This window comes from Phoxinus phoxinus, assembly GCF_949152265.1.
Source record: "Phoxinus phoxinus genome assembly, chromosome: 10".
Taxonomy (NCBI): Eukaryota; Metazoa; Chordata; class Actinopteri; order Cypriniformes; family Leuciscidae; genus Phoxinus; species Phoxinus phoxinus.
Genome location: NC_136885.1, coordinates 16,626,797 through 16,649,784, shown reverse-complemented (window position 1 = coordinate 16,649,784; position 22,988 = coordinate 16,626,797). Strand labels below are relative to the sequence as shown.

Here is a 22,988-nt window from a genome sequence, read left to right as displayed (position 1 = left end):
AAACTATTTGTTTACAAAGTTTTTTTTTTGCAAGTACTCCACTTACTTTGATCCTTGGTTGATGCTTTAAGACAAATAATTCTGGAATCGTGGTCACGAATGTGGCATTTGTAGATGGAGAACAGGAATTACAAAAATTCCATAACATGTCATTTAGAATTATTCTGAAATGTGTAACAAAATCCATCCATTCATCCACCTACAAATACATAAATAAAAACAAAAGGAAAAAATGATCCCACACTGATACTCTCAAAATAAAATGGGAGGGAGATAAAGATAGTAAAGAATTCATTTATTTACCTGATTTTAAAATAAAAAATATATCAATAAAAATAGCATTACAGAAATGCATTTACCTTCCATCAGCACATTCAAAGAATACAAAATGCCAGTTGGCAGTTTTATAAAACTTTAATTACACATTTTGGTCTATCTACATTATTTCAATTGGCAGAGTGGTTTTGAGTGTAAAATAATTACTGATTGTCCGTTATAATCATACAAAATGTGAAAGCAAGATAAAAGCAATCGCTTTAAAAAAATAAACCCAACCTATTAAAGCTTTTCAGGCTTCCCTTTATGACTCTGGTCAAAACCTACACGATCAACCAGAATATGAGTTCTGTTTTCCATTCACAGTTTAAAAAACTTTGCATTTTGCACTTGTTTAGCTTTAAGACTATTTTGTAGTGTGTAACTATATTGTGTGCATTTCATGTTTACACTTTTTAAAAGACTACATCTCCAAAAACAAAAAGCAATCTGATTGCTTATTGCATTTTAGGATATGTATGTATGCATATGTAATAATGAAAACTCCCAGGAGAAAATTCCAGCATTTGTGAATGCATTCAGAAACCTTGCAACTTCCCACAAAAAGAAAAGCTTCTTCGCTGGCTTTTCAGTGAAACTAAGCAAGACAAAGATGGAAAACATCTTCAGTGCCTTCTGTAAGGCACTGTATATAACCATAATATAAACAATAATTAATGTGGTGTTTGGCTTAAACAAGAGAGTCTGTACTGCAGGTATTCACTCTCCATTGAGATTAAAGCTGTATCCAGTTAACTGAAGAAGGTAAAGTGCCCTATAACGGAACTATTAAGTGGAAATATGAAACAGTTTTATATACCTTGGGGAATATATGCAGAAAATTGTTCTTGGGTTATTCTTTAAGACGACACACTGACCATGGGAGACTCTCAAAATTTGTACTTATAAAAAGACAAAACCGTCAGATTGTCTTTCTTTCATAAAATAGACATGAAAATGAGCAAACACCATCGTAAACTTCAAAGGGGTGGAAAAGAGAGTTCCAAATAGTCCAGTTATTACCTCAAGAAGGACATTTTCATCAACTCTCCGTGTTTGGATTTTTTTAAAAGATTGATTCTGTTCACGAGTCATCATCGCTCGCAATGTCCTCTTATAGGCCAATCTCATCATCGAACTCGTCCTCAAAAGTGTATCCTTGTTCTCCACTGAAACCCTCCTCCTCTGAATCTGTTTCTGAAAGATGTTGGTTTTCTCTCCTCCGGTCCAACGGGGAGACTCCCTCATATTCTGAGCTCATTGAGGAAGAGGTGCTTGGAGAGTTGTCCTCCTTCCGATTAACCATCTCTGCTTCTCTTGGGTCTTTGTCGTAAACTATTCTCCCACTAATCTCCTGCATCTCCTTATTTGGTCTCAAGCTCATTTCTTCTTCACCTTCCACGTCTAGCCCCTCAATTGCTTCCTGCCGACCGATGATCTCATCACGCTTGTCGCTGAATCGCACTTTGGGCCTGAGCCCTTTTGACTTCACGCCATTCATCTCGTTCAGTTGCTCATCTTGTTGGCTCACCTCTTTGGTCACGCTTTCCATTCTCATCCTCTCATTCAACTCATTGGCAGCACTCCTTGGCGACATCATCACATCTCTTGTGCTCTTGCTGGGACTAAACACTTCTTCGCTGTCTTTGTGAAAACCCATGGTCAGTCCATCCATCACTCCCAGTACATCTCCTAAAATCGAAGGCCCTAAATCGAAGTCGAGGTCAAAGGAGGAAACTGAATCGGCGTCCCGGAGCTCACTTGGACCGGTATCTTCTTCAGTATATTCAATGTCATCATTATTGTTCATCTGAATGTCTGTGGTCTCTACAGTGGCTTCCCCGACTGGTTGCACAGAGTTCGGATTAGGACTAGAGGGGCCATGGCTGGACAGGAAGGAGGTGTCCCCAAATGCGTCTCCACCACGACCAATGTGCATGGTGTGACGGAAATCACCAAGGGGAGCAGAGATCATGGTGGGGTCCAGACGAGGGGCTCGAGATGATTTGTGGAGTGGCATGGTAGCAACTGAAGAACAAAATTGCAAAGTAAGATGAAGGGAAAGGTGTAATAAAAACATTTAAACAACTAAATGGTTTCCATTATATGATATATTATTATACACTGGCCGGCCAAAAAAAAAGTTGCTGTTTAGATTTAAATAGGCAACTGCTTAAGAGTCAATGATTGGATCATTATTGCAGTGATTATTATGTTTCTAGCATGTTATATGTTTGGCAACAGTTCTTCTAACCCTAATTGATGGAGTGTGAAGCTTTTCATTTATTAAACAACCATGTAGGCAGACACTTTCATATTTAAATCCTTTTTTTTGTAGTCAGGCAGTGTATTATATTATATTATAGTTAATTATTATTTAAAGTTGCTAGTTATTCATATTTCTAAATATCATATACTATATGATGTACTATAATATAATAACACAGTAAAAAATTATATGATCGAAAAGTTGACAACATAATGTTTTAACTCATCAAAATAAGTTTATATACAGTATTTGCAACTTTTTTTTATAAGTAATAAAAGATTCAAATAATTTTTTAAGTCAGTTAAGTTGAAATCAACCAAGTTGATTGTACTTTAAAATTTAAGGCAGCAACCTGTTGTTTTACGGTGAATAACATCTTATCTGCTGGTAATATAATTATTTAATGTTGCTTGATATCCACATTTCTAAATCCCCCAAATCATAAATATAATATCAGATTATAAATCATTTGATTTATATATTATAGTTAATTATAATTTAATGTTGCTTGTTATTGACATTCCTACATTTCTTTTATCAGACTGTTTTCTCTGTAAAAGCTGAAGTTTCAATTCAGAGGGACTCAACTGCTCTGTTTTGGGTGAGGTGAGCTTATACAGTATAAGACTCATGTTCTTCAATATCTATATTTCCGGATTTGATCGATTTGATCGATAAACAGGTATGAAATCATTACGTTGCCCAAAAAAGAGCTATGATTGAGTAAAGGTAGTGGAAAAAGAGGAGTTGACAGAAGCCAAAACCAAGCTCGGACTTGTATGTGAAGAGCGTGCTAAAAAGCATTCTTGCCTCGAGCATTCTCGCGAGGTTGAGACCTTTTTTTTTTTCTTTTCTTTTTTTTTTACAGTTTATGGTTGAGACGCAAAGTCTGAGAAACATTATAAACGTGCCCACAGATAACCTACATCTTTTTAAAACTTAAATCGTTTAACTCATTGACAGACATAAATGCCACTCGTTTACCTTTGAAGCCCATAGTTTCTAATAATGCAAAATTAAGTCCCCCCGACAAACATTTAATAATTAAAAAAAAGTTACGCTTTATAGGCCTGGTGTTAAAATCCATTTTTTTGCATCATCCGAGAAGCTTAGCAGCTATTAAAAAAAAGATATAATAGTAATTATCGAAATGTGTGTCCTAACCCATAAACAACTGCAACAGCTGGAAAGAGTATCAGTTAGAGGCGTCTTTACCAGATCTAAATGTATTCACCACGGGTACAAAATAAAACAAATTATTCTTAGGTTTAACGCACCTTCTGAGGTAAAACACCTTTATACACATTTTATACACATTCGATGAAAACGAAATAAAGTAGTTGTAGCCAGTTAACTTACCAGTGCTATTAAAATTTTAAGCAGAAGACCTGCCTGTTGCCCAGGAAAGCGTCGCCCTGTCCAATGAAGCTGTAATAGAGCAAAAATCAACGTGTGTATCAAATAGTATAATAGTTTAATGCAATGAAGGTCTCTTAAAGTGGGAGTAACTGCAAAAGTTACGCGCCCAACGGAGTTACCGAATCGGTTTCCTTCAAAACGAGGGAGTTAGACTTACTTTGTTCACCGTGTGCTTGTCAACTGGATTGTACCTATTTGCTCCACTTTTAACCAAACTATTCTTTAAATATCGCTTTCCTTCTTTTACAGACTTTTCTGGCGTCGCTCTCTCTCTCTCCGATATTTCTTTTTTTCCTTTAGGGATGGGCAAGGAAGTGACGTGAGTTTTACATGGGAGCGCTTTGGCAACAGCTGTATTAGTGAATGAAAGTAGCCTAGATACTGACTGACGCAGCGCTGCATTGTTTTCCTTTCAGAATGATTTCACATGAATTTTCTTTTTGAATGTTAAACCTCACTCAAGTGTAGAATAGGGAGTAAAAGTGGGGCTTGTTAGGGTTGAACAAGTGAAAAATTAAAAGTTGAACAAGGCAATTGGTCATCTAAAAAAGTAATTAACTTGTTTTTTGTTTTGTTTTGTTTTTTAAAGTGAGTAGACTATATAAAATATAAGAGTTATTGTGTAGGACTGTTTGTACATTGTGTGAGTTTATTGCCATGGGTGAATCACAATGAAAACACATTTTGGAATCCCGTCTGTCAACATTTTGAACAGAGAAGCAGAACCTGTTCTAATGATCTGTTATGTTTTGCATCTCCATGTATGGGCCTATATCACTATCACCATCACCATCAATGTTATGATAGAAGTAGGCCTACAAATCCATAATGAAAAATTTCTTTGAGTTAAAAGCATAACATGAAATTATAGAAATATTTGGGAGAATGGAAAAAAATTGCCATTTATAAATTTTATATAGCCTATAAATTATACAGTTTATATATAAATTATATACATTTTTTATAATATTTTATGAGGTGTATCATACTCAGGCTTTTATGGTGTGTATCATATTCTGATGATGGATCTCCATTCTTACTCTGGGAGGCAAAATATATAATGCAATGTTATTGAGAGATGTACAAATAAATATTCCTTAAAAGCCTGTTTTTCAAATACGATACATGCATTTTATAAATATTTTATTATTATTATTATGTTTACTTGTTATGTTTACTTTTTCACAGTGGGCTAAGATTTCACAGCAAAAGGACAGGTGACCTAAAGGGATACATGTTTACAATAAATGCCTTTTACTTGCTAAAAAAAGTATGAATTATCAATCAGAGGACTTATACAACAGGTTTTTCAGCAAAGTTTGAATTTTGTTGACAGTTTAGATTCCTTTCACGCATCAAATATGATGCTATAGGGTTAAGAAAACTGAGATCTTTGAATGAATTGTAGATTAAAGGCTACAACTGACATTCTTTCAGCTTTGGTGGCCTACATATCCTGCCTGCAAAGAGAATTCAAGGATGCTGCATGAGCGATGAATCACATCACATCACTTCCTCTTTCTTAGCACAGCTTATGGCACACACTCTCACTAGGGTTACCAATACAATGATGAATGGCTGGAAGCATTGTCAGTGTATGAGGTCACATATAAAACCCAGCATTACTGAAGGAGTGGTTCACTGGATTAGAGAATATCCATTTACAAGAATGAAACAAAATCCAGCTATTTTTATCTTTACAATGCCAAAATAAGTCTGAACAGTAGGCCCTATTTATAAATGGATTTATATTTGCTCCCCTGTGAATTCTATCTTTTGAATGGAATACTCGCCTTTAGTGTTGTATTCTACTGTGAGTAAAAAAAATGTCAAGGGATAAAAAAAGTCTGTGGAGTCAAGTGTAGGCTACTTATTTGAAGTGCAATGAATGCAGCACAGTAGATCTCTTTAATACCAGCACGCATAGATATCTATTCATCCCTTGTCAGACCTACAAAGCTTTCCAGAAGGTCTTATTTTATGTGACCATTTTTATGAAAATGTTGCCATCCAGTGGTTAGATTAGCATATGGATATGGTTTCTTATAATCTGCTGGCACTAAATAAAAACGAATTTAATTTACTAAACTGAATTGAAGCTAATTCTATCAAATAAATTAAATTAGCTTTGCTATATTTTTGGTAGCCTATTTAAAAATAGAACGCCCTCAGAGACTTTTAATTTGAAAATTAAGCTTAGCTCAGCACGCATGCGCAGTCATAGTGTTGCTGCCTGCCAGTCGTGTTCTTCGGAGGATGTCTGACAACGCAGAATCTCCTACAGAAAATCAAAAAGATGAACCTTCGATACAACAAACTGTCACTGAACAGACTGGACTATCGGATGAGAAGAAAAAGAGTATGAGTTATATACATGACCTGAGAAACTGTTATAAATGAATAGTTAAACGCTGCTGCAGTGTTTATTTCGGCAGGTCATAACGTTAATCGAGCTACTTCCGTGATTTCGCAAAGATTGAGAGCTCTGCCAGCCAATGATCTTCCCGTTTGTATGTAGGCAACCAATGGCTGGCAAAGCAGGCATGTGCTCCTTTACCATGAAAGTGTTTGTAAGAGTTTTGTTTTTGTTAAGATTTTAAAGAAAATTAGGCGTAATCGCTATTTTAATTGCCCGAATGGCCTAAAAAATTATTGTAGAATCATTCAACAACAGGTGAAAAGATAATACTGAGTATTATAATCACAATTTTGTGACGTTACGAACCCTTTTGTGGAGCCTATGGCCATATCGTACCTTATTAATGTATTTATTTAATGTTTTATTGCAGAGCCTTTAGCATCATTATTGATTAACAGTAATATACACATACATTTTAATTTAACTTATATTTTTTTCACTTGCTTTCAATTTTTACAAACAAAGTAGTTTGACATCAAACAGTAATGTAATTAACTGGCCCTTGTGAAAAAATGCAGTTCATTTTATTGGGTGTAACTTTAGATTAGGTGTCTTTAGCTACTATGTATGTCTTGCATAAAAATACTTTTTAGGTACAATGTACTCATTGTTTTTTATGTTGTATTGCAAAACACTTTTGCTACTATTGAGGCGGGATACGGGTAAGGTTTGGTACATGTTTGATGGTCTGGTTTTGTTTAAGGGTGGGTTAAGAGACAAGTTTAAACTGTCAACAGTTTAGATGTAATTAAATGAATTACAGTTGTCATTACATGCATGTTCTTTTTAAAATATGTTAAATGTAAAACATGTATGTACACAATAAACCAAAATAATACATGTAAAAGTTAATAGTTGTTATGTACTAGTGGTACTAGTAGTAATGACACTTCATGTAAAGTTGGACTGTGTTTGTTTGTTTTAAGAGTACATTTTCGTGTTTCGTAACACACTTAAGTAAACTGTTAAAAGAGCAATCTATAATAGTTTTCAGCTGCTTAATAAGTATGGTCCACAGAGATTTTCTGAGTATGTGGTGAATTCTTTTATTCTCATTTTATCTTTCAGTTGATGTGCTGTTAAAGGCTGTCGGTGATACGCCCATCATGAAGACCAAAAAATGGTCCGTGGAGAAAGGGAGGACCATTCAGTCACTCTCTCAATTCATCTCACGCTTTCTCAAACTGGAGCCTAGTGAACAATTGGTATGTTATTCACCCCACCATGACCAACTCGCTTAATTTTAAAAAGCAGTGTAAGGCAGAGTGGGCTCTCCCTCCTCTGCCAGACCACTGTGCCATCAACAAAAGAACACAACCACTAATTTTTCCCAGTTTGAAAGTTTAGATATTCACATTGAGACATAAGTTTCGCCACCAGGAGGGTCCGCGTACAACAGCGCATGCGCAAGGTGAATGTTGAGACAGAAGAGTCCAGTAGGTGGCAATACGCAACTGTGCATATATTGTACAGTTGTTGTACAGAGCGATACAAAACAACACGCTGTTCCAAGAACAGTAAACAAAGCAGTATATGGAGCATCCAGTATATCATTCTCCGTTGTTGTTTTCTTTTTTTTGGTTCTTGTTTAACTTTTGCATGCAAGCTACTTCTATCCCTCTGAGTGAACATCCTGTAAATGACACGACTCAGTGCTGCCCTATGATATCCTGTAGAGTCTGGAAAAGCAATTGTGTCAAACGTGCCCGTCTGCGCTCATCCGGTTGAGTTAGTGTACTTTTGAAAGCTGTGCGGACACGGAACATGGAAAATTAAGTATGCTCGGGCCTTAAAGGGATGGTTCAGAGTAATAACCTAGGGTCCTTTGCACCATGACCTCGAGCCAAAGACCCCTCCAGAAGCTTTTTTTTCCCTTGGTCGAACATTATTAAAGTTAGAGATATAGAGAAGGACCCTAGGTTGAAATTACTCCGAACCATCCCTTTAAGACTGGTGCAAGGGAACAGGTCTTGAAAATGCCATGCCATTTCCTGGGAGTTATCAGTGGTCTTAACTTTTTTGACTCTATGCTTCCCGTTGTCCAACACAATATTTGATGGCCATTATAAGGGCTGTCTCAATCGCAAAATCCTTTCAGTGCACTGAAATGTTCGCTCCCTAAAAATCCCACAATACACCACACAAACCAGGGAGCATCGATGATCACTATGCTCCCTTACTGGAAAATTCGTCACATTTCTGATGCACAGAACATAAAACACACAAGCCAACTCAATAAATATAATGACACGTGATAGAAGATTTGAAAAGAGAAACCATTTTTTATTTGTATGTCAGCATTAATGCACATCGCTAAACAGGTAGTGAACACAATACGTCTAGTTAGGATTTATAATTAATATTCAGCTCAAATACTGCAAGATTGCAACATTCTACAATGTTGTACTTTGACGTTTTGTGTAGTCATGTTTCCGGAAGTTGAGTAATCATCGTACCATTGTGTAGCGAACCACGGTCCTTATCAGCGGCCGGATTTGTGTACACGATATACTGATTCACGAGCTATGGAGCTGATTGAGACCCTGGAAATCCAGAGTTCTCGTGAGAGCACAAGTTGAATTTGCTCAGCGAGTTACTCTGGTGTCGAGTAATGATGCTCATTAAATATATGACCTTGTTTCTGAGCTGCACCAATCACATCGGCTTATCTGATATAGGCGGGCCAGAGGCGAGATGACGACAGCGCTGCGACGTCGAAGTCATTAGTAAACATTGCAAGATGGCTATGGATGAACACCAGTTGTTTGAAACGGCTTTGGGCGCTACAATGAAAGATTTAGACTTGCCTTTTTCTCTAAAAGAGGAACAGAAGACGGCGCTCGAATCGTTCATTTGCAAGAAGGATTTTTGTTCCGCTTTTTTTCCCCGACTAAAGTTGCAGGCTTGCCTTCAAGTGGCTTTTTCTAAACTGTGCAGTGCTGCGGCACTCCAGGACCAGAGTTGGCATTCACTGTGCTATTGGGCCCTGGCCCTCGGTTGAGAACCACTGCTTTAGATCTACATTCGTGGACAATACATTTTGTCAAAGTTAAATATCTGTTTTTTTTAAATATGTTTAATACATACATATGTATTAAAGCTACAATATGTAAGATTTTTGTAATATCCAAAGATATATTTCGTGCAGTTGTGTGCTTACAATATCCCAAAAGTTCCCAAAGATTTTTGATTAAAGCAAAATTCCCATTTTAAATACCGTAATGGCTCGTCCCTGTTCACTTGTCGCCTGTCAATGACGTAATATCCGCGTTATCCCTGGTTTTCGCTCGTACTGCCATAGTAGCCATGGCGACAGATGTGGACAACTGTGTTGCGCCTAGCGGCACGCTCACGCTGTTGTTTCGTTCAAACATTATGGACCATGGCAAGCAGACTTTGGGACAAAAGGTGAACTAAAATGAGGATCAATATTAGCGTGGCGTTTTCGAGATGCCGAGAGCTAAACTTCGACTTGAAGTGTTGCATGTACTTAATTAGACAGGTGAGCAAATGTACATAAAACAAATCAATGTTATATAGCTCAACATGATGAAATGTTAGAATATGATCAGTGTGTTATTCTAATGTTGATCTAGCTTACTGGTAGTCTCATACAGACAAACTAACACAGAATAACGTTATAACTTTAAACACACTCAAATGCAGTTTAGTGTGATGGTGTGTAGACCAAGGGAAACAGCGCTGTGTTACCTCACAAGTTTAATTCGTCAAATAAACTGACCTGTGTGTGCATTAATTCAGCACGTGCGGGTAGTCCGGTAGAAATGAAATGTCCTCATTCCTTTATATCCACGGGACTTGTGTGTGGCGCTGATATCTGTATCTCATTAGCAATCACGCCCTGCTTCATACCACAGTCATGTTAAAAACATAAATATTTTCACTCATCCATAAACATTATTAGCATGACGACAAGTTCCATAATTACGCTTGCTTGCGCTTGCTTGCGTCATCAACCTACACCTTTGTTATTATAAAAGGTTAGCGACCCCTAGCGGCGACATTTTTTACATATTGTAGCTTTAACCTTTTTATTAATAAATATTATATATATGTGTGTGTGTATGTATATGTTTGTATGTATCATTTATGTGATTTTTCTCAAATAATTGTATTTATAAACCAACCCAATCAAAGTATTTTTTCTCATGAAATCAAACAGAAAAAATAATTATGACATGAGCTAGATTTTTCATATTGCTCTTTTGTACTGAATGCTTTATCTTTATTTTTCTGCTCTTCCACCAGTTCATTTATGTCAATCAGTCATTTGCTCCATCACCAGACCAAGAAGTGGGTGTGCTTTTTGAGGTATGTTTGTGTGTGTGTGCGTGTGTGTTTTGCCAAATGCTACTCTGCCCCCATCTGGCTTTTTAAGGAAATTAAAAGTAGACTGAAATAATTTCAGATGGCCATTTGGTTGCACTTTATTTTAATGTGTCTTAGTCATTAGTCATCAATTATACATTTAAGTATAGAGTAATATCAATGAACATGTACCGGTACTTGCTATAGGGTTAGGATTAGAAGCAGGGTTTGGTTTAGTTGGATGTAATTATTATGCATAAGTTACTGTCATTACTACAGTGAGTACATGTAGCATTGTTTTGCTGACAAATTCAGCACTATTCAGAAGACTTGAAACTCGTAACAGTCCTCTATACGCAAGTGTGATGTTCTGTTTTTAACATGACCTGTGTAATACTGTATAATGAATATAATAGGTTCATTTTGGTGTGTATTTCTGTGAAGGAACAATGTGTTTCTCTGATTTAACAGGTAAACCTTGTTCTTCTACTCTGTTTTACAGTGTTTTGGAAGTGATGGGAAACTAGTTCTCCATTACTGCAAGTCCCAGGCCTGGGGATGACCGTTTTCCACCTTTCATTTATACATCTGTACACATACAGTAACAAAAACATCCCATACGTCATCATTGCTTTTATAACTTATACATTTTTCATGTCTTGTTTTTTTGTAAATAATAAAGTGTAAATAATATTATAAAACAATGCATCATCTCGTGGGACTTTTTTAAAGCGCAGTGGAGGTGGGAGGTGGAAATCATAAGAACACCAAATACCTTTAGTGACAAATTCTGATGAATGTTTTTTATATTTAAGCTCGTGTTGAAGTGATTTACAGGGACAAGGACAATATGTGATTCTCAGTATTACAGAGTGATTACTTTTTACAGGAGGGGTGGGTAATGCCCCAGGACAGAACAGGTCACATGTAAGAGCCGGTGAAGACACAGGTGGGACAGAGGGTTGTTTAAAAAGGGTGGGATGGAGTGAAGTAAAAGAAGACAGGATAGAAAGATGGAGACGGCGCTAACAGATGGACTGAAGAGGGATTATGGATGCTCTTGGTAGAGTGTGACACCAATTTCCAAGGAAAGGCAGGAAAAGGAGGAGATTTGGGCAGGATTGTACCAAAAAAGGGGAAAAGCAGAAATAATCTGCATGGAGGGAAACTGCATGCTGAACCAAAGAGACGAGACCTTCTGTGTTTAACAACTGCACAGAAGGAAGAAAAAGATGAAAATGAATGGATCGAAACAGAGGGGAAATATTACGATGGACATGATGTAAGAAGATTAATGTGCACAGGTAAAAATCTGCTTTTCTTAATGCAGAATAATGTCAATTTTCTTGTTAAATATTTAATTCTAGATACTGCAGATACATCTGTTACTACTCTTCAACAATAGTAGAATGATTCAAGCATTTCTTTTGATTAGCACACATAATGCCTTTCGTATCGCTTACAAACAAAATTTAATTATATTTAGGATCTGTTTTTCTGTAAAACGTGAAAATGTGCAAATATTGCCTCAAAGAACTGTTTTTAGTTGATCTGACTTTTGAAAATGACTTTTGTTGATGTAATCTATAATGTAGTCAGGTTTATTCAGATATATTAAACTATAGTTTTTTATATTACATGCTCATATAGCTCACTTTTAATGTGAGTTGAAGGATAAAAATAATGCATAGGAATCCTTAAAAGCATTTAAAAAAATAAATAAAACATGCACACCTACAAAGCCCAAACAGATTAAAACAGATTATTAGAGGATTACAAGTAAAGTTAGACTTAATGCAAGAGCTTAACTAATAATTTCATCACGTAACTTCAAACGTAATCCTTTGAATTCCCTCTCTTTCCTTTTCTCATTTTTAATCCCATTCAGTGCTAGACTGGATGATGCGTTAGGGAATGTCAGTAATAGTCCCGTATCATTTATTCTGCATTTCATGAACATGTTTTACCTTTAAATTACAGTTCTGCTCATAAATTGACATACCCCTATGCAAAATTGCATGTTTTGTTTTTTTTGTACTGTTCTGAATAAACATAACAGGAAGTTAAACTTCCCACTGGTCTTCAGGTCCTGCACATTCTTCCGCATATTTGAACCCTTTCCAACAGTTACTGTATGATTTTGAGATCCATCTTTTCACACTGAGGAACTACACAACTATTACAAAAGGTGCAGACATTCACTGATGTTCAAGATGGTGCAGGGGGTGTTAACTTTTTGAATTGGATTATTTTGTATTCTGGGAAATATGTGCCTTAAACTAAACAAGAAAAATGTACACCCTATAGGTTCCTAATACATCATGGTGCCGTCTTGAACATCAGTGAATGTTTGTATCTTTTGTAACAGTTGCAAGTTCCTCAATTGTCCTCAGTGTGAAAAGATGGATCTCAAATTCATACGGCCTCTGCTGGAAAGAGTAAAAAAAAAAGCAGAAGATGCTAGAAAAAAAAAGTAGATCTTTCTGAAGAATGATTATTATTATAACCGAACCTAAAACTAAAAACATTAAAAAAAACATGTTTGTTACTTAAAATAAAACAAACAACTGAAATAAAATAAAGTATAAAAACAAACTTATTTTTATCTCATCTAGCTGCAACATTTCTCATTTTCATTTAGTTTAAAGAACTAAATAACCAAAATACAAATATATACAAACTTGAACACAACAAAATGAATTAAAATTGAACAAAACTTTAAATGAAATGAAACTGAAAATTATAAACATAATATAAAAACCTATAATAGTATCTCAATAAAATAACGCTAGAACATTGGGTTTAACTGCTCCTGACCACAACTCATGATAAACTATCAAAACATAAAAGTGTTGATCATCCAGGTAGATTCAAGGGTATGTAAACTTTTGAACTGGTTCTTTTGTGTTAATCAAGTGATTATTTTCTCTTGTAGACTATAGTATACAACTCTAATGTGAAACAGTGCATGCTATTATGATCCCTCTTATTTTATTATAATTTTTACCATCTTACATATTCTGCAAGGGGTATAAACGAGAAGAACTGTATATGAATGATATTGGAAGACGTAATTAGTAAATTGATTTGCCTTTGGTTTTCAAAGCAACATAACAGATCACTAATATAACAAATATTTTAAATATTCTAATCAAGACATTTTATGACATGAAGTGATTTGCGTTACAGAATTTGGTGATCGGAAATTATAATAAAGTGAATGACTTCATATAAAAACATCAAACAAACAATAAATCTGTTAGCTAACAAAATCCATATAATAATGATATACGAATGCCAAACCGATAGTGCTAAAGTATAAGATGTGTCTGTGTATCTGTCTTTTAGAACTCTTCAAGAATTGTTTTCATTTATTGCTTTGGTTAATAAACATCTGCCAAGAACAAAGTTTAAATGTATAAGCCTGGGACATATGTTTTTCTTTCCTTGTCTGACCCTCTCCTTTAATAAATCCACATCTTCATTTATCCTACCATCTGTCCTAGGGATCTCTCTCTCATTTCTGCTTTATATAATTTTTTTTCTCATCCCAAAAGATTTTTTTTTGTGCGTGGACACTGGCATCCCTGTTTGCCCTTCTCCTCCTTACCTCTGGGTAGCATGTTGGACCACATGTCCAGGCGTTCTCGCTCCCTGCTCTCTCTTTTCCTGACCTCCCTTGCCCTTGCTTTATCTGTGCTGGCTTTCTGTACGTCTTACTGGTGTGAAGGAACGCACAAGGTGGTCAAACCTCTCTGCCTGTCACCTGTCAAGATGAAGAACTGCGGCCAGAACAATAGTGAGCCTTACACTACAGGTACGATATACCTAGGGTTGCCAACTTTCTGAAATTGAAATAAGGAACGGGGTGGGGTGGGGTGGGGTGGGGTCGGGGGGGGGGGGGGGATGGGATTGGTGACATTTAATTTGACAACATTTTAAGGATGTGTAGTGCAAATATCTTTATATTATATAATTATACTTCCATTTTAGTTAACTTTCTTTCCAGTGCAAAACAATAGTACATAAAAATAACAGCTAATAAAGAAAATATTCAATATATATTTTATATATATTACCTGTTTTTTTTATGTATTATTGTTTTGCACTGGAAAGGAAATATTGCACTCAAATAATGCATTCAAGCAATACAACACCTGTATATATGCACAAGGAAAATGGCTAATGTAGTTTTTCACCACAAATTCTGCTGTTAAAGGGTAACTAAACCCTAAAACAACTTTTTTTTAGTTAATGATCTGTAAGACTGGGGCTTTATTAATGCTGTTCATTGATTCAAGTAATTTTTTTGACATTTGGGTATAAAGTGTTTTATTTCTACAATATATTGTGTAAAAACGTCTGAGTGATGCCCTCTTCAGGTTGAACGGTGGCTACTGCAGTTGAATTTTCCTATTGGCAGTTGTGGTACCCTGTGATGTAAGAGGGTACCAGCTAACCACGCCCTTGCCTACAGAGAGACATGTCTCAGGTGCACGCCCCCCTCCACTGGGCACTGCCCACTTTTCCAGCATTTTTCAAATATTGCCAGTGGGTGGAGTCAGGCTCTGACCAGGGGTTTAGTTACCCTTTAAACACAATTACGTTGAAATGATGCAGGTTGAAGGGTTCAAGAGAAGCAAATATTATATATATGCACAAGGAAAATCTCACAGAAACAAATAAACCTCCAGACTAAGCACATTGTGCAGCTATTTCCCATTCAATTCTATATTTTTGTGCTCTTTTTCGCCGGCTGCTTGGAAGTAACGTTAGTCATTTTTACATTTCCCGCTGTTGTCACTTGTCGTCATCGTTGCTACGATACATGACTCACAATGACTGAAACGACCAATTAAAAGGGCATTCTCTGATGATGTTCGACGCTGATCATAGACAAACGGGGAGAAATTAGTATCTACCGCTCGCACCGTCTGTTTTTTTTTCTTATCATAGCCTACAAATGTCTTCGTTCATAGTCTGACATATATTAGAAGCTATGTGTGTGTCTGTCACGGATTTGCACTGAATTGATTCTCAAAAATACGGAACAAAGTGCGTTCCGTATCGGTTCAATATGGAACAAGACTTTTATGTGTCAAATACGGGACGATTCCGTATTATACGGAACGGTTGGCATGCACCTTAATCTTCTGGTTTGATTTTACCAGTGTGATAAATCACAATCGTTTTGATATTCCAACGCATTCTCATCCTAGGTCGTCATATACTGACACTTTTGACAAATCGTCTACATCCAACGCACATGGCACCCTTTAGCGTCAATATGACACGCGCGGTTATGGTTGGGTCTGGGGTAGTGTTAGGGTTAGACCGCTAGGAGGCGCCTTCTGGCCCATTTCTATCTGCGTCTCATATTGACGCTAAAGGGTGCCATGTGCGTTGGATGTAGACGATTTGTCAAAGCGTCAGTATATGACGCCTTGGGATGAGATCGGGCCAACATAACAATTGAGAGTGTGATATTACAAGAAGTTATGATTGAGTAACTTACTTTTTAGAGACAATTTCGTTCTGCCTATTTGACCAATCAACATAAATAGTCCCAAATTAAATGAAAGTATATTCATCTTCGTGCATCTCCAAGCAACAGTAGTGTTTCTCGTTCCTGAATGAATAAGCCAGTGTTTTGAATGAATTGGTTGAGTGAATGATTCAATGATTCATTCATAAACAGTGTTAAAAAAAGTTATGTTTTTGGCAAATGTAAAGGCCCTTTCGCACCAAAAGTGAAATGAATAAGACTCAGGAAGAAGGAAATACAAATTCGCAGCTACTGTAGGGCGCAGCTGAATCAAACCTTTCGGCCATTTCCATTCTGGCTGCAGAAGAATAGGTTGGAGAGGTTAGTTCAACACTCTTATGTCAGCAATAAAAAAAAAAAAATTAAACACAAATGTGATGTTTATCTTAATTTAGTTGTATCACGGAAGGTCAGCAGCAAAGACACTGGTTTATAAAGTGAGATTAAATACATAGTATATTCGTGTTTTTTTACACATTTATTTATTGCAGGTTTGCGTAATATTCTGAGTTTGCATTTCGCTGTTTTTTATTCATTTTGAGGAATACTGAATTTGTCTTTATGCAAGTCTGATGAGTAAACACATGCTCTCATTTAGTCTAGAACTTCAATAACCGTATAATGTTTACATGGCGCACACAACGCCTCTGCACATTAGTCCGGATTTCTCTCAACAATGGGACAGGAGAGGTGTCAGTAAATGGAAAGTAACTTGCGTTACTTATTTGAAAAAAGTAACCGAGATATTTTGTTGCAAATTTAAAAGTAATGCATTAGTTACTTTTAAAAAGTAATCTGATTACGTAACTCACTTTATTTGTAATGTGTTAGCCCGAACTCTGTTTATGAAGATGGTCGCCACCTACTGGTGTAATAATGTAATCTGTAGAAAGAGTCAATGAATAATCGCCAATGTGACTGTTTGGATTCTGGAACACAGACAAGCGGAGTGATACGAACAGTGAAAAGTTCCAGTGCTTGTACACTCCACTTATTTAGGTTCCTAACAGGCTAATTGGTTGTCTTTTTTCTTTTTCTTTTCAGAAAGCCCCACCCCAGATCCACGGGGCACTTTACCACCAAAGCGAAGGGAGGAACTAGCCAGGATTCGTCAAAGGCAATTGGCCAACGCAGTTCACTACATTTGGGAGACGGGAGAAGACAAGTACACCTTCAGATATTTCCACACAGGATTTTGGGAGTCTTGTGAAAAGCACGCTGATGGTAAGAAAAAGTATCATTGAGAGACTTCAAATGGATAGTTCACCCAAAAATGGAAATTCTCACCCTAAAATGATCTACTCACCGTCAAGTCACAATGTCGATTATGTCATTCTGTTTATGGACCACAAAAGGAGATGTTAGATGTTTCACACTGCTCTTTCCCGTACAATGAAACTGAATGTAGAATTTATGCTATGTTTGAATATATGCAAATGTGTTTTGCATATATGCAAATATATGCAAGATTTCAGAGATGCAACAATGCCGTTTTCTCTTTTTCAAATCTTCAGAACACTTGCAATAGTGCATGTGTTTATGGAAGAGCTGCATGAACATTCTGCCAAATGTTTTATTTTGTGTTTTATGTAAGAAAGAAAGTCGGGTTAGTTTTGAGCGACATGAGGGTAAATGACAATTTATTTGAACAAATTAGTAAAAAAAAATATAAAAAAAATAAGGACCTTGATGGCATTTTTCAAAATCTGGACACAAAACAATCACTTGTAATGGGCTATCAAATGTTCAAAACATTTTTTCAACCCGCTTTTTGGGATTCGCAACAAGGGCCTCAACAGTAATGTCAAATCTGAAAACATGGTCTGGCAAAGTGGAACATGGGGCCATAGAAACAGTGTCTGAAAAAGAATGATGATGAGGTATTACATCCAAAGTAATGTAGACCAGTTGTTTAATTTTCCAGTAATTGTGTATTTAAAAGTAGATTTCATGATCCAGAAACCTTCTGATCATAACATGGAATGTTCATCAATTTTCATAAAGCTATTTATGCAGTAATGCAGTAGTTACTTATCATTTTGAGCAGTTATTTTAATTGACAGTTAGATCATTGCAATGTCTAGAGTTTTGAAAAATGAGTTCCAAATTAGTGTCAAAGAAATAGTAAAAACCAAAATGGCACACCCATTTTAAAATGCTTGATATATCATTTAAATAATTCTGTCGTTGTGTGTCAGACATGGGATTTCATTGTTATTCTTGTTCATTCTGCTACATTACAGGAGAAAGATGTCGCCGGTTCTTAGATCTTACTCCTGGAGAGACTCATGGTGAGAGTGCAGTGCATGTGTGTGTTCATGAAATTATATATGATATATATGATATGATATATATTATACAGAATGTCAAGTCTCTCTCTATTTGTACAGTATATGCTCATTGTGTTCCTCTGCAGGTGTTCTTTGGTTGTCAATGATTGCTGAGTTCATGTACATCAGTTTGTTGGGGATGGGGTTTCTACTCATGTGGGTGGAAGTGTTGTGTGCTCATAAAGAAATGCATGCGCTCAAAATCAACGCTTTTGCAGCCATGTGCACTGTGCTCTCAGGTAAGAGATTGCTTCTCTCTTGTGGTACATTTGGGTATTGCAGTCTTTGGTAATTATTGTTAAAGAATTATATTTTTGATCATTTGCATTACATACCAGGCATCTTACATTGTCCTAATTCCCTCTAGTTATATCTTTCAGGACTGTTAGGGATGGTGGCTCATATGATGTACACCACCGTATTTCAGCTGACTGTGATTGTGGGACCCAAAGACTGGAGACCTCAGACCTGGGACTACGGCTGGTCATTTGCGTGAGTACACTTGCATGTTTACACAATATCATTTTAATTTGATTGGGATCCGATTAAAAGTGTAGTTTGAACTTAGTTAACTTAAATCAAATTTATTTGTATAGCGCTTTTCACATTATTTTTACAGAAAATCATGATGTTAATGTTTATCATATCTTAAGTATTTTCATGCCTTTTAGTTGCATTTAGCAGATTAGAGCTGGGTGATCGCCTAATATAGTTTATGTTTTGCAAGGATACAAGCAATCAATCAGTCGAGATTTGCTATTTATGTAGTATATTGCTTTTTTGGGGTGTACTACACTGTAGGTGGGCAGATGTAAACTTGGGTTTACTGTGCGATAATATAGTTTACAATTTGCAGCAAAGCAGGCCCAGGTCAGGAATAAACTTTAGAAACATGCAAATGTTTAGGAATTTTTCCCAGTTCTATTGAATCCATGGAATTAATAGGTTGCTTCTATGTATTTAATAAGTGAAATTAATTGAATGGGTTCAAAGCTATCACATTCTTTAGATGCATTTTTCTGACTTGGCACAAAGCATTCATTCTGTTCTGTGTAATTGTTTTTGTGCTGTTTTCAACACGTTTTATATGATTTTATCACTTTAACAAAGCCTTTAAAATGTTAATAGTGAACGAAAATTCTGTCATAATTTAATCATCACCATTTATTTGCAAATATCCAAATAATAGAAACATGATGTAACTATACAAATATATAATATAACATTTGTAAAGATTTCTTCGCTTCCCCTTTGCCATAGATATCAAATATCGTTCAAGTTTTCATATATTACAAATATGGAACGTCAAAGCTATGATATATATACAGTATGTTAATATATATCCAAATATAGAAGACATGTGCCCTGGTTTGTCCATGATGTTAAATGCCACTTAAATGTCAAACATTAGATGTAAAAAAGCCTGTAAATCCTGTCTAGTTCTTTGTTAATCTCCCTCTTTCTTTTGCATGGTCCTTTCTCTCACTTCTCAACTCCAAGGTTGGCATGGGTGTCTTTCAGCTGCTGCATGGGGGCTGCGGTTATGACCCTTAATTCTTACACCAAAACAGTCATTGAGATGCGCCACCGCCAGAGGCTTCGATTAGAAGAGGCCCGCGCTACAACCCACGCTCCATCCTACGATGAGGTGGTCCCAGGGGGCGGGCTCTACTCCGTCAGTGGCCTGTTACAGTGCCCGAATGGGATGATGGACTCTGTGTGGGCATCCAATGGGAGCATGAGAATGGTGCAAGAGGAAGATGTGCCCACCCTGGTACTGGTTGGGGGATGCAGACCAGATACATGTGAGGACTGCGAGAGAGAGATAGATGAGATGAAGGAGGCCATGAAAGGAATAGATTCTCCTTGCTGATTCACCCAAAAAATGAAAAATCTGACTTAATTTACTCAACCTCATGTCGTTCCAAACCTCAATTAATTTATTTTGTCTGTGGAACACAAAAGAATAAATTTTGAAAACTGCTGGTAATCAAATAGGTTTGGTTGCCATTGACTACATAGACCAAAAAGCACTGTGACGTATCTTAAAATATCTACTTTTGTGTTCCGCAAAAGAAAGCCGTGCGGGTTTGGAACGACAAGAGCGTGAGTAAATGATGTCAGAATTTTCATTTTGGGTGAACTATACTTTGAGTTTTACAACAAAGGCCTTGCATGTTTCGTTTGTCTGATTAACTGACTGACTTGCAAAAATTGTCTATTCAAAATGTCTCTATAGATGATTTTTTTTCAGGTATGTGTGCGGCTGAAATTCAGTCAGTGTGAGTGTGGGATACTATATGTAGACACACAGCAGATGTGAGAAAGGTTTGTGTAAATCATTCAGTGATTGGATTTCCAAGTGTGAGGATTCCAGGAAATTTTATTTATGTATTGAAAGGTATGAGACTCTCGAGTGGATTACATTGAGATAGTGTCAGATCACGAAGCCTGTATTATTTTTAGTTATGCATCTCATCTGTTATTTTCTAAACAAAAAGGTGTTCTGTTATATCCACTCTTTTGTGCTATATCTGTGTTATTTAACAACTCTGTTGCTCAGAAAAGCATCTGCTAGCATAGCTAATGTACAGACTTGCTTAAAAGAATATTATTACTAACAAAATCTAAAATACCTCGAAATATTTACTAAATGTGGAATTGTTGCAACCATCAATTGTTGTGATTATTTGTGTCATGGTGTTTTCTACTACTTCTGAGAGAGCAGGGTATAGTCAATACTGTAAATTATATTGTAACTTACGTTCACTGTTGTCCAATGTGACATTCTTTGTGTTCCTTGTATTTCTAACGGTTCAAGTTCATTATCACAAATGTTCAATATGGCAAAACAAAGAAAAAAATTATAGCCTATATTAATGCCAGCGTTTTTGAAAAAGTTGCCCACCACCATTTTTGATTATTCACAAGTTTCATGGCCCTCAGAATATTTTGTTGTATGAATATCTGAACATGCAATATATCAAAAGAAAGAACAGACCCTCTGCTTTTAAACATAAACCCCCCACTTTATTCTAGCTTATTGAATTCTTTTTTAAACTTGAATGTGGGTAAGTTGCATTAAAAAAAATGCAACATTTTGAGCAAAACGCTGAGAAAATTGTGTTTTTGTCAGACTATGTCTGGATTGGAGTCAGAACGATGATCAAAACATGGAGTAGATCGAGTCTATCAACACCCCTAATGCTTGCTCAGTCCTATAGCTCGTCATGGGTCGACATTTCATTCAGTAACATTAAGCAGTTTTGGTTTATATGCTGTTTAATATTGATTATTGCGTTATTTTACATTGCTAATTTAACAACGGAAAAAATGGTCGCCGGGCGCATGGTTTAAAATGGTTGTCACTATTCTCTTAATGAGTAATGGGTGTGTTTTGGGCGTAACGTGCAATAAACCAATCAGAGTCTCATCTCCCATTCGCTTTAAAAGCCAGTTGCGCTCTCGCCATGGCGGATTGTTACTTACATGGTGGAATTTGCGAGCGGAAAAACTGAACGCTTCTCCAGAGAGGAAACAGATCTGCTAGTGTGTGAGGTTAAAGTGTGCAAGCAGACCATCTACGGGACAAGCCGGAAAAAGAAGTGTATGCACGTTGTGCACCCGCCTGTAGGCTCATATTATTAATGCGCCCTTTAAATAACAAAAAATATATACTGCGCCATTGAGTTTAGACCAGGTTTTTATTGGTCAATGGTGCAGTCTATTTTAGTTGCCTCAAAATAGCAACGCGCCAACAATGCGCCTGAACACACCTCGTTTTCAGACCAGCACGCCCATCCCCGCACAAATGCATTTGCTATTTAAACAACGTGCACAGGACGTGAAAATGATAACTGCGTCGGGCTAAAACTAACAAAAACATTTGCAACGCGCATTGCGCCAGGTGTATGATAGAGTCCAGTGTGTTTTTGATCAGGAGATTCAGTAGCCTACTCTTTCAGACGATGTACTATAATAACGCCCTACCGTATAACAGTGTAAACACGGAAACCAGGTGTTGTGCCGAATTCTGATCCCCGCCAAGTTATTACTCCCCTAGTATTGGTAGGTTTAGGATTAGTTGTGGGGGAGGGGTTAGGATTAAGGATTATAGGTAATAATTTGACAAGGAGTCGAAATTCAGCATAACACAGGAAATTTCCGTCAATAGCGGAGACAGAGTTAACTGGAGAGAGAGGATGGACTGTGAAGTTGGAGATTTTGAAATGTCTACTCTGCAATGTTGGACAGGCGATTATGTCAGTAATCCTGACTTGGACTAAGCCAGTGAGGAAAGGAGCGGTTAGTAAACAGTGTTATAAAGAGCATAAAGATCTGACTCTCTTCAACACAATATTC

At 36.6% G+C, this 22,988-nt stretch overlaps 3 protein-coding genes across 5 annotated transcripts; 2 read left to right on the top strand and 1 right to left on the bottom strand.

Moving 5' to 3' along the window:
• Positions 1-280: 280 nt before the first annotated feature.
• Positions 281-4,307, bottom strand: cdc42ep5 (CDC42 effector protein (Rho GTPase binding) 5). The gene is made up of 3 exons (XM_079625720.1): positions 4,161-4,307; positions 3,944-4,012; positions 281-2,343 (listed from the first exon to the last, which is right to left on the bottom strand). Exon 3 carries the CDS (start codon positions 2,333-2,335, stop codon positions 1,430-1,432), a length of 906 nt encoding a protein of 301 aa, XP_079481846.1. The 5' UTR covers positions 2,336-2,343; positions 3,944-4,012; positions 4,161-4,307; the 3' UTR covers positions 281-1,429.
• A 1,908-nt stretch (positions 4,308-6,215) lies between these two features.
• On the top strand, positions 6,216-11,692 carry atg12 (ATG12 autophagy related 12 homolog). The gene is made up of 4 exons (XM_079626541.1): positions 6,216-6,362; positions 7,491-7,627; positions 10,692-10,754; positions 11,254-11,692. Exons 1-4 carry the CDS (start codon positions 6,260-6,262, stop codon positions 11,311-11,313), a joined length of 363 nt encoding a protein of 120 aa, XP_079482667.1. The 5' UTR covers positions 6,216-6,259; the 3' UTR covers positions 11,314-11,692.
• Positions 11,675-21,394, top strand: LOC307005969 (germ cell-specific gene 1-like protein). 3 transcript variants are annotated; one of them, XM_079626539.1, is made up of 7 exons: positions 11,675-12,055; positions 14,258-14,568; positions 17,341-17,520; positions 18,540-18,587; positions 18,713-18,865; positions 19,007-19,118; positions 20,127-21,394. In XM_079626539.1, the coding sequence occupies exons 2-7, from the start codon at positions 14,373-14,375 to the stop codon at positions 20,497-20,499; spliced, it is 1,062 nt and encodes a 353-aa protein (XP_079482665.1). In that variant the 5' UTR covers positions 11,675-12,055; positions 14,258-14,372; the 3' UTR covers positions 20,500-21,394. The 3 variants fall into 3 exon arrangements, with proteins under 3 accessions (XP_079482665.1, XP_079482666.1, XP_079482664.1); XM_079626540.1 differs by having other exon boundaries at positions 11,709-12,055; positions 14,309-14,568; positions 20,127-21,301; XM_079626538.1 differs by having other exon boundaries at positions 11,729-12,055; positions 14,482-14,568; positions 20,127-21,301.
• Positions 21,395-22,988: the final 1,594 nt, after the last annotated feature.

Bases quoted from the DNA above. Each gene is read 5' to 3' on its own strand.
- LOC307005969 (XM_079626538.1), top strand. From the start codon at position 11,806: ATGCTCTTGGTAGAGTGTGACACCAATTTCCAAGGAAAGGCAGGAAAA. The intron at 14,569-17,340 runs GTACGATATACC...TTTTCTTTTCAG, and splicing joins TAGTGAGCCTTACACTACAG to AAAGCCCCACCCCAGATCCA. The intron at 19,119-20,126 runs GTGAGTACACTT...CTCAACTCCAAG, and splicing joins GACTACGGCTGGTCATTTGC to GTTGGCATGGGTGTCTTTCA.
- atg12 (XM_079626541.1), top strand. From the start codon at position 6,260: ATGTCTGACAACGCAGAATCTCCTACAGAAAATCAAAAAGATGAACCT. The intron at 6,363-7,490 runs GTATGAGTTATA...TTTATCTTTCAG, and splicing joins ATCGGATGAGAAGAAAAAGA to TTGATGTGCTGTTAAAGGCT. The intron at 7,628-10,691 runs GTATGTTATTCA...CTCTTCCACCAG, and splicing joins TGGAGCCTAGTGAACAATTG to TTCATTTATGTCAATCAGTC.
- cdc42ep5 (XM_079625720.1), bottom strand. From the start codon at position 2,335: ATGCCACTCCACAAATCATCTCGAGCCCCTCGTCTGGACCCCACCATG.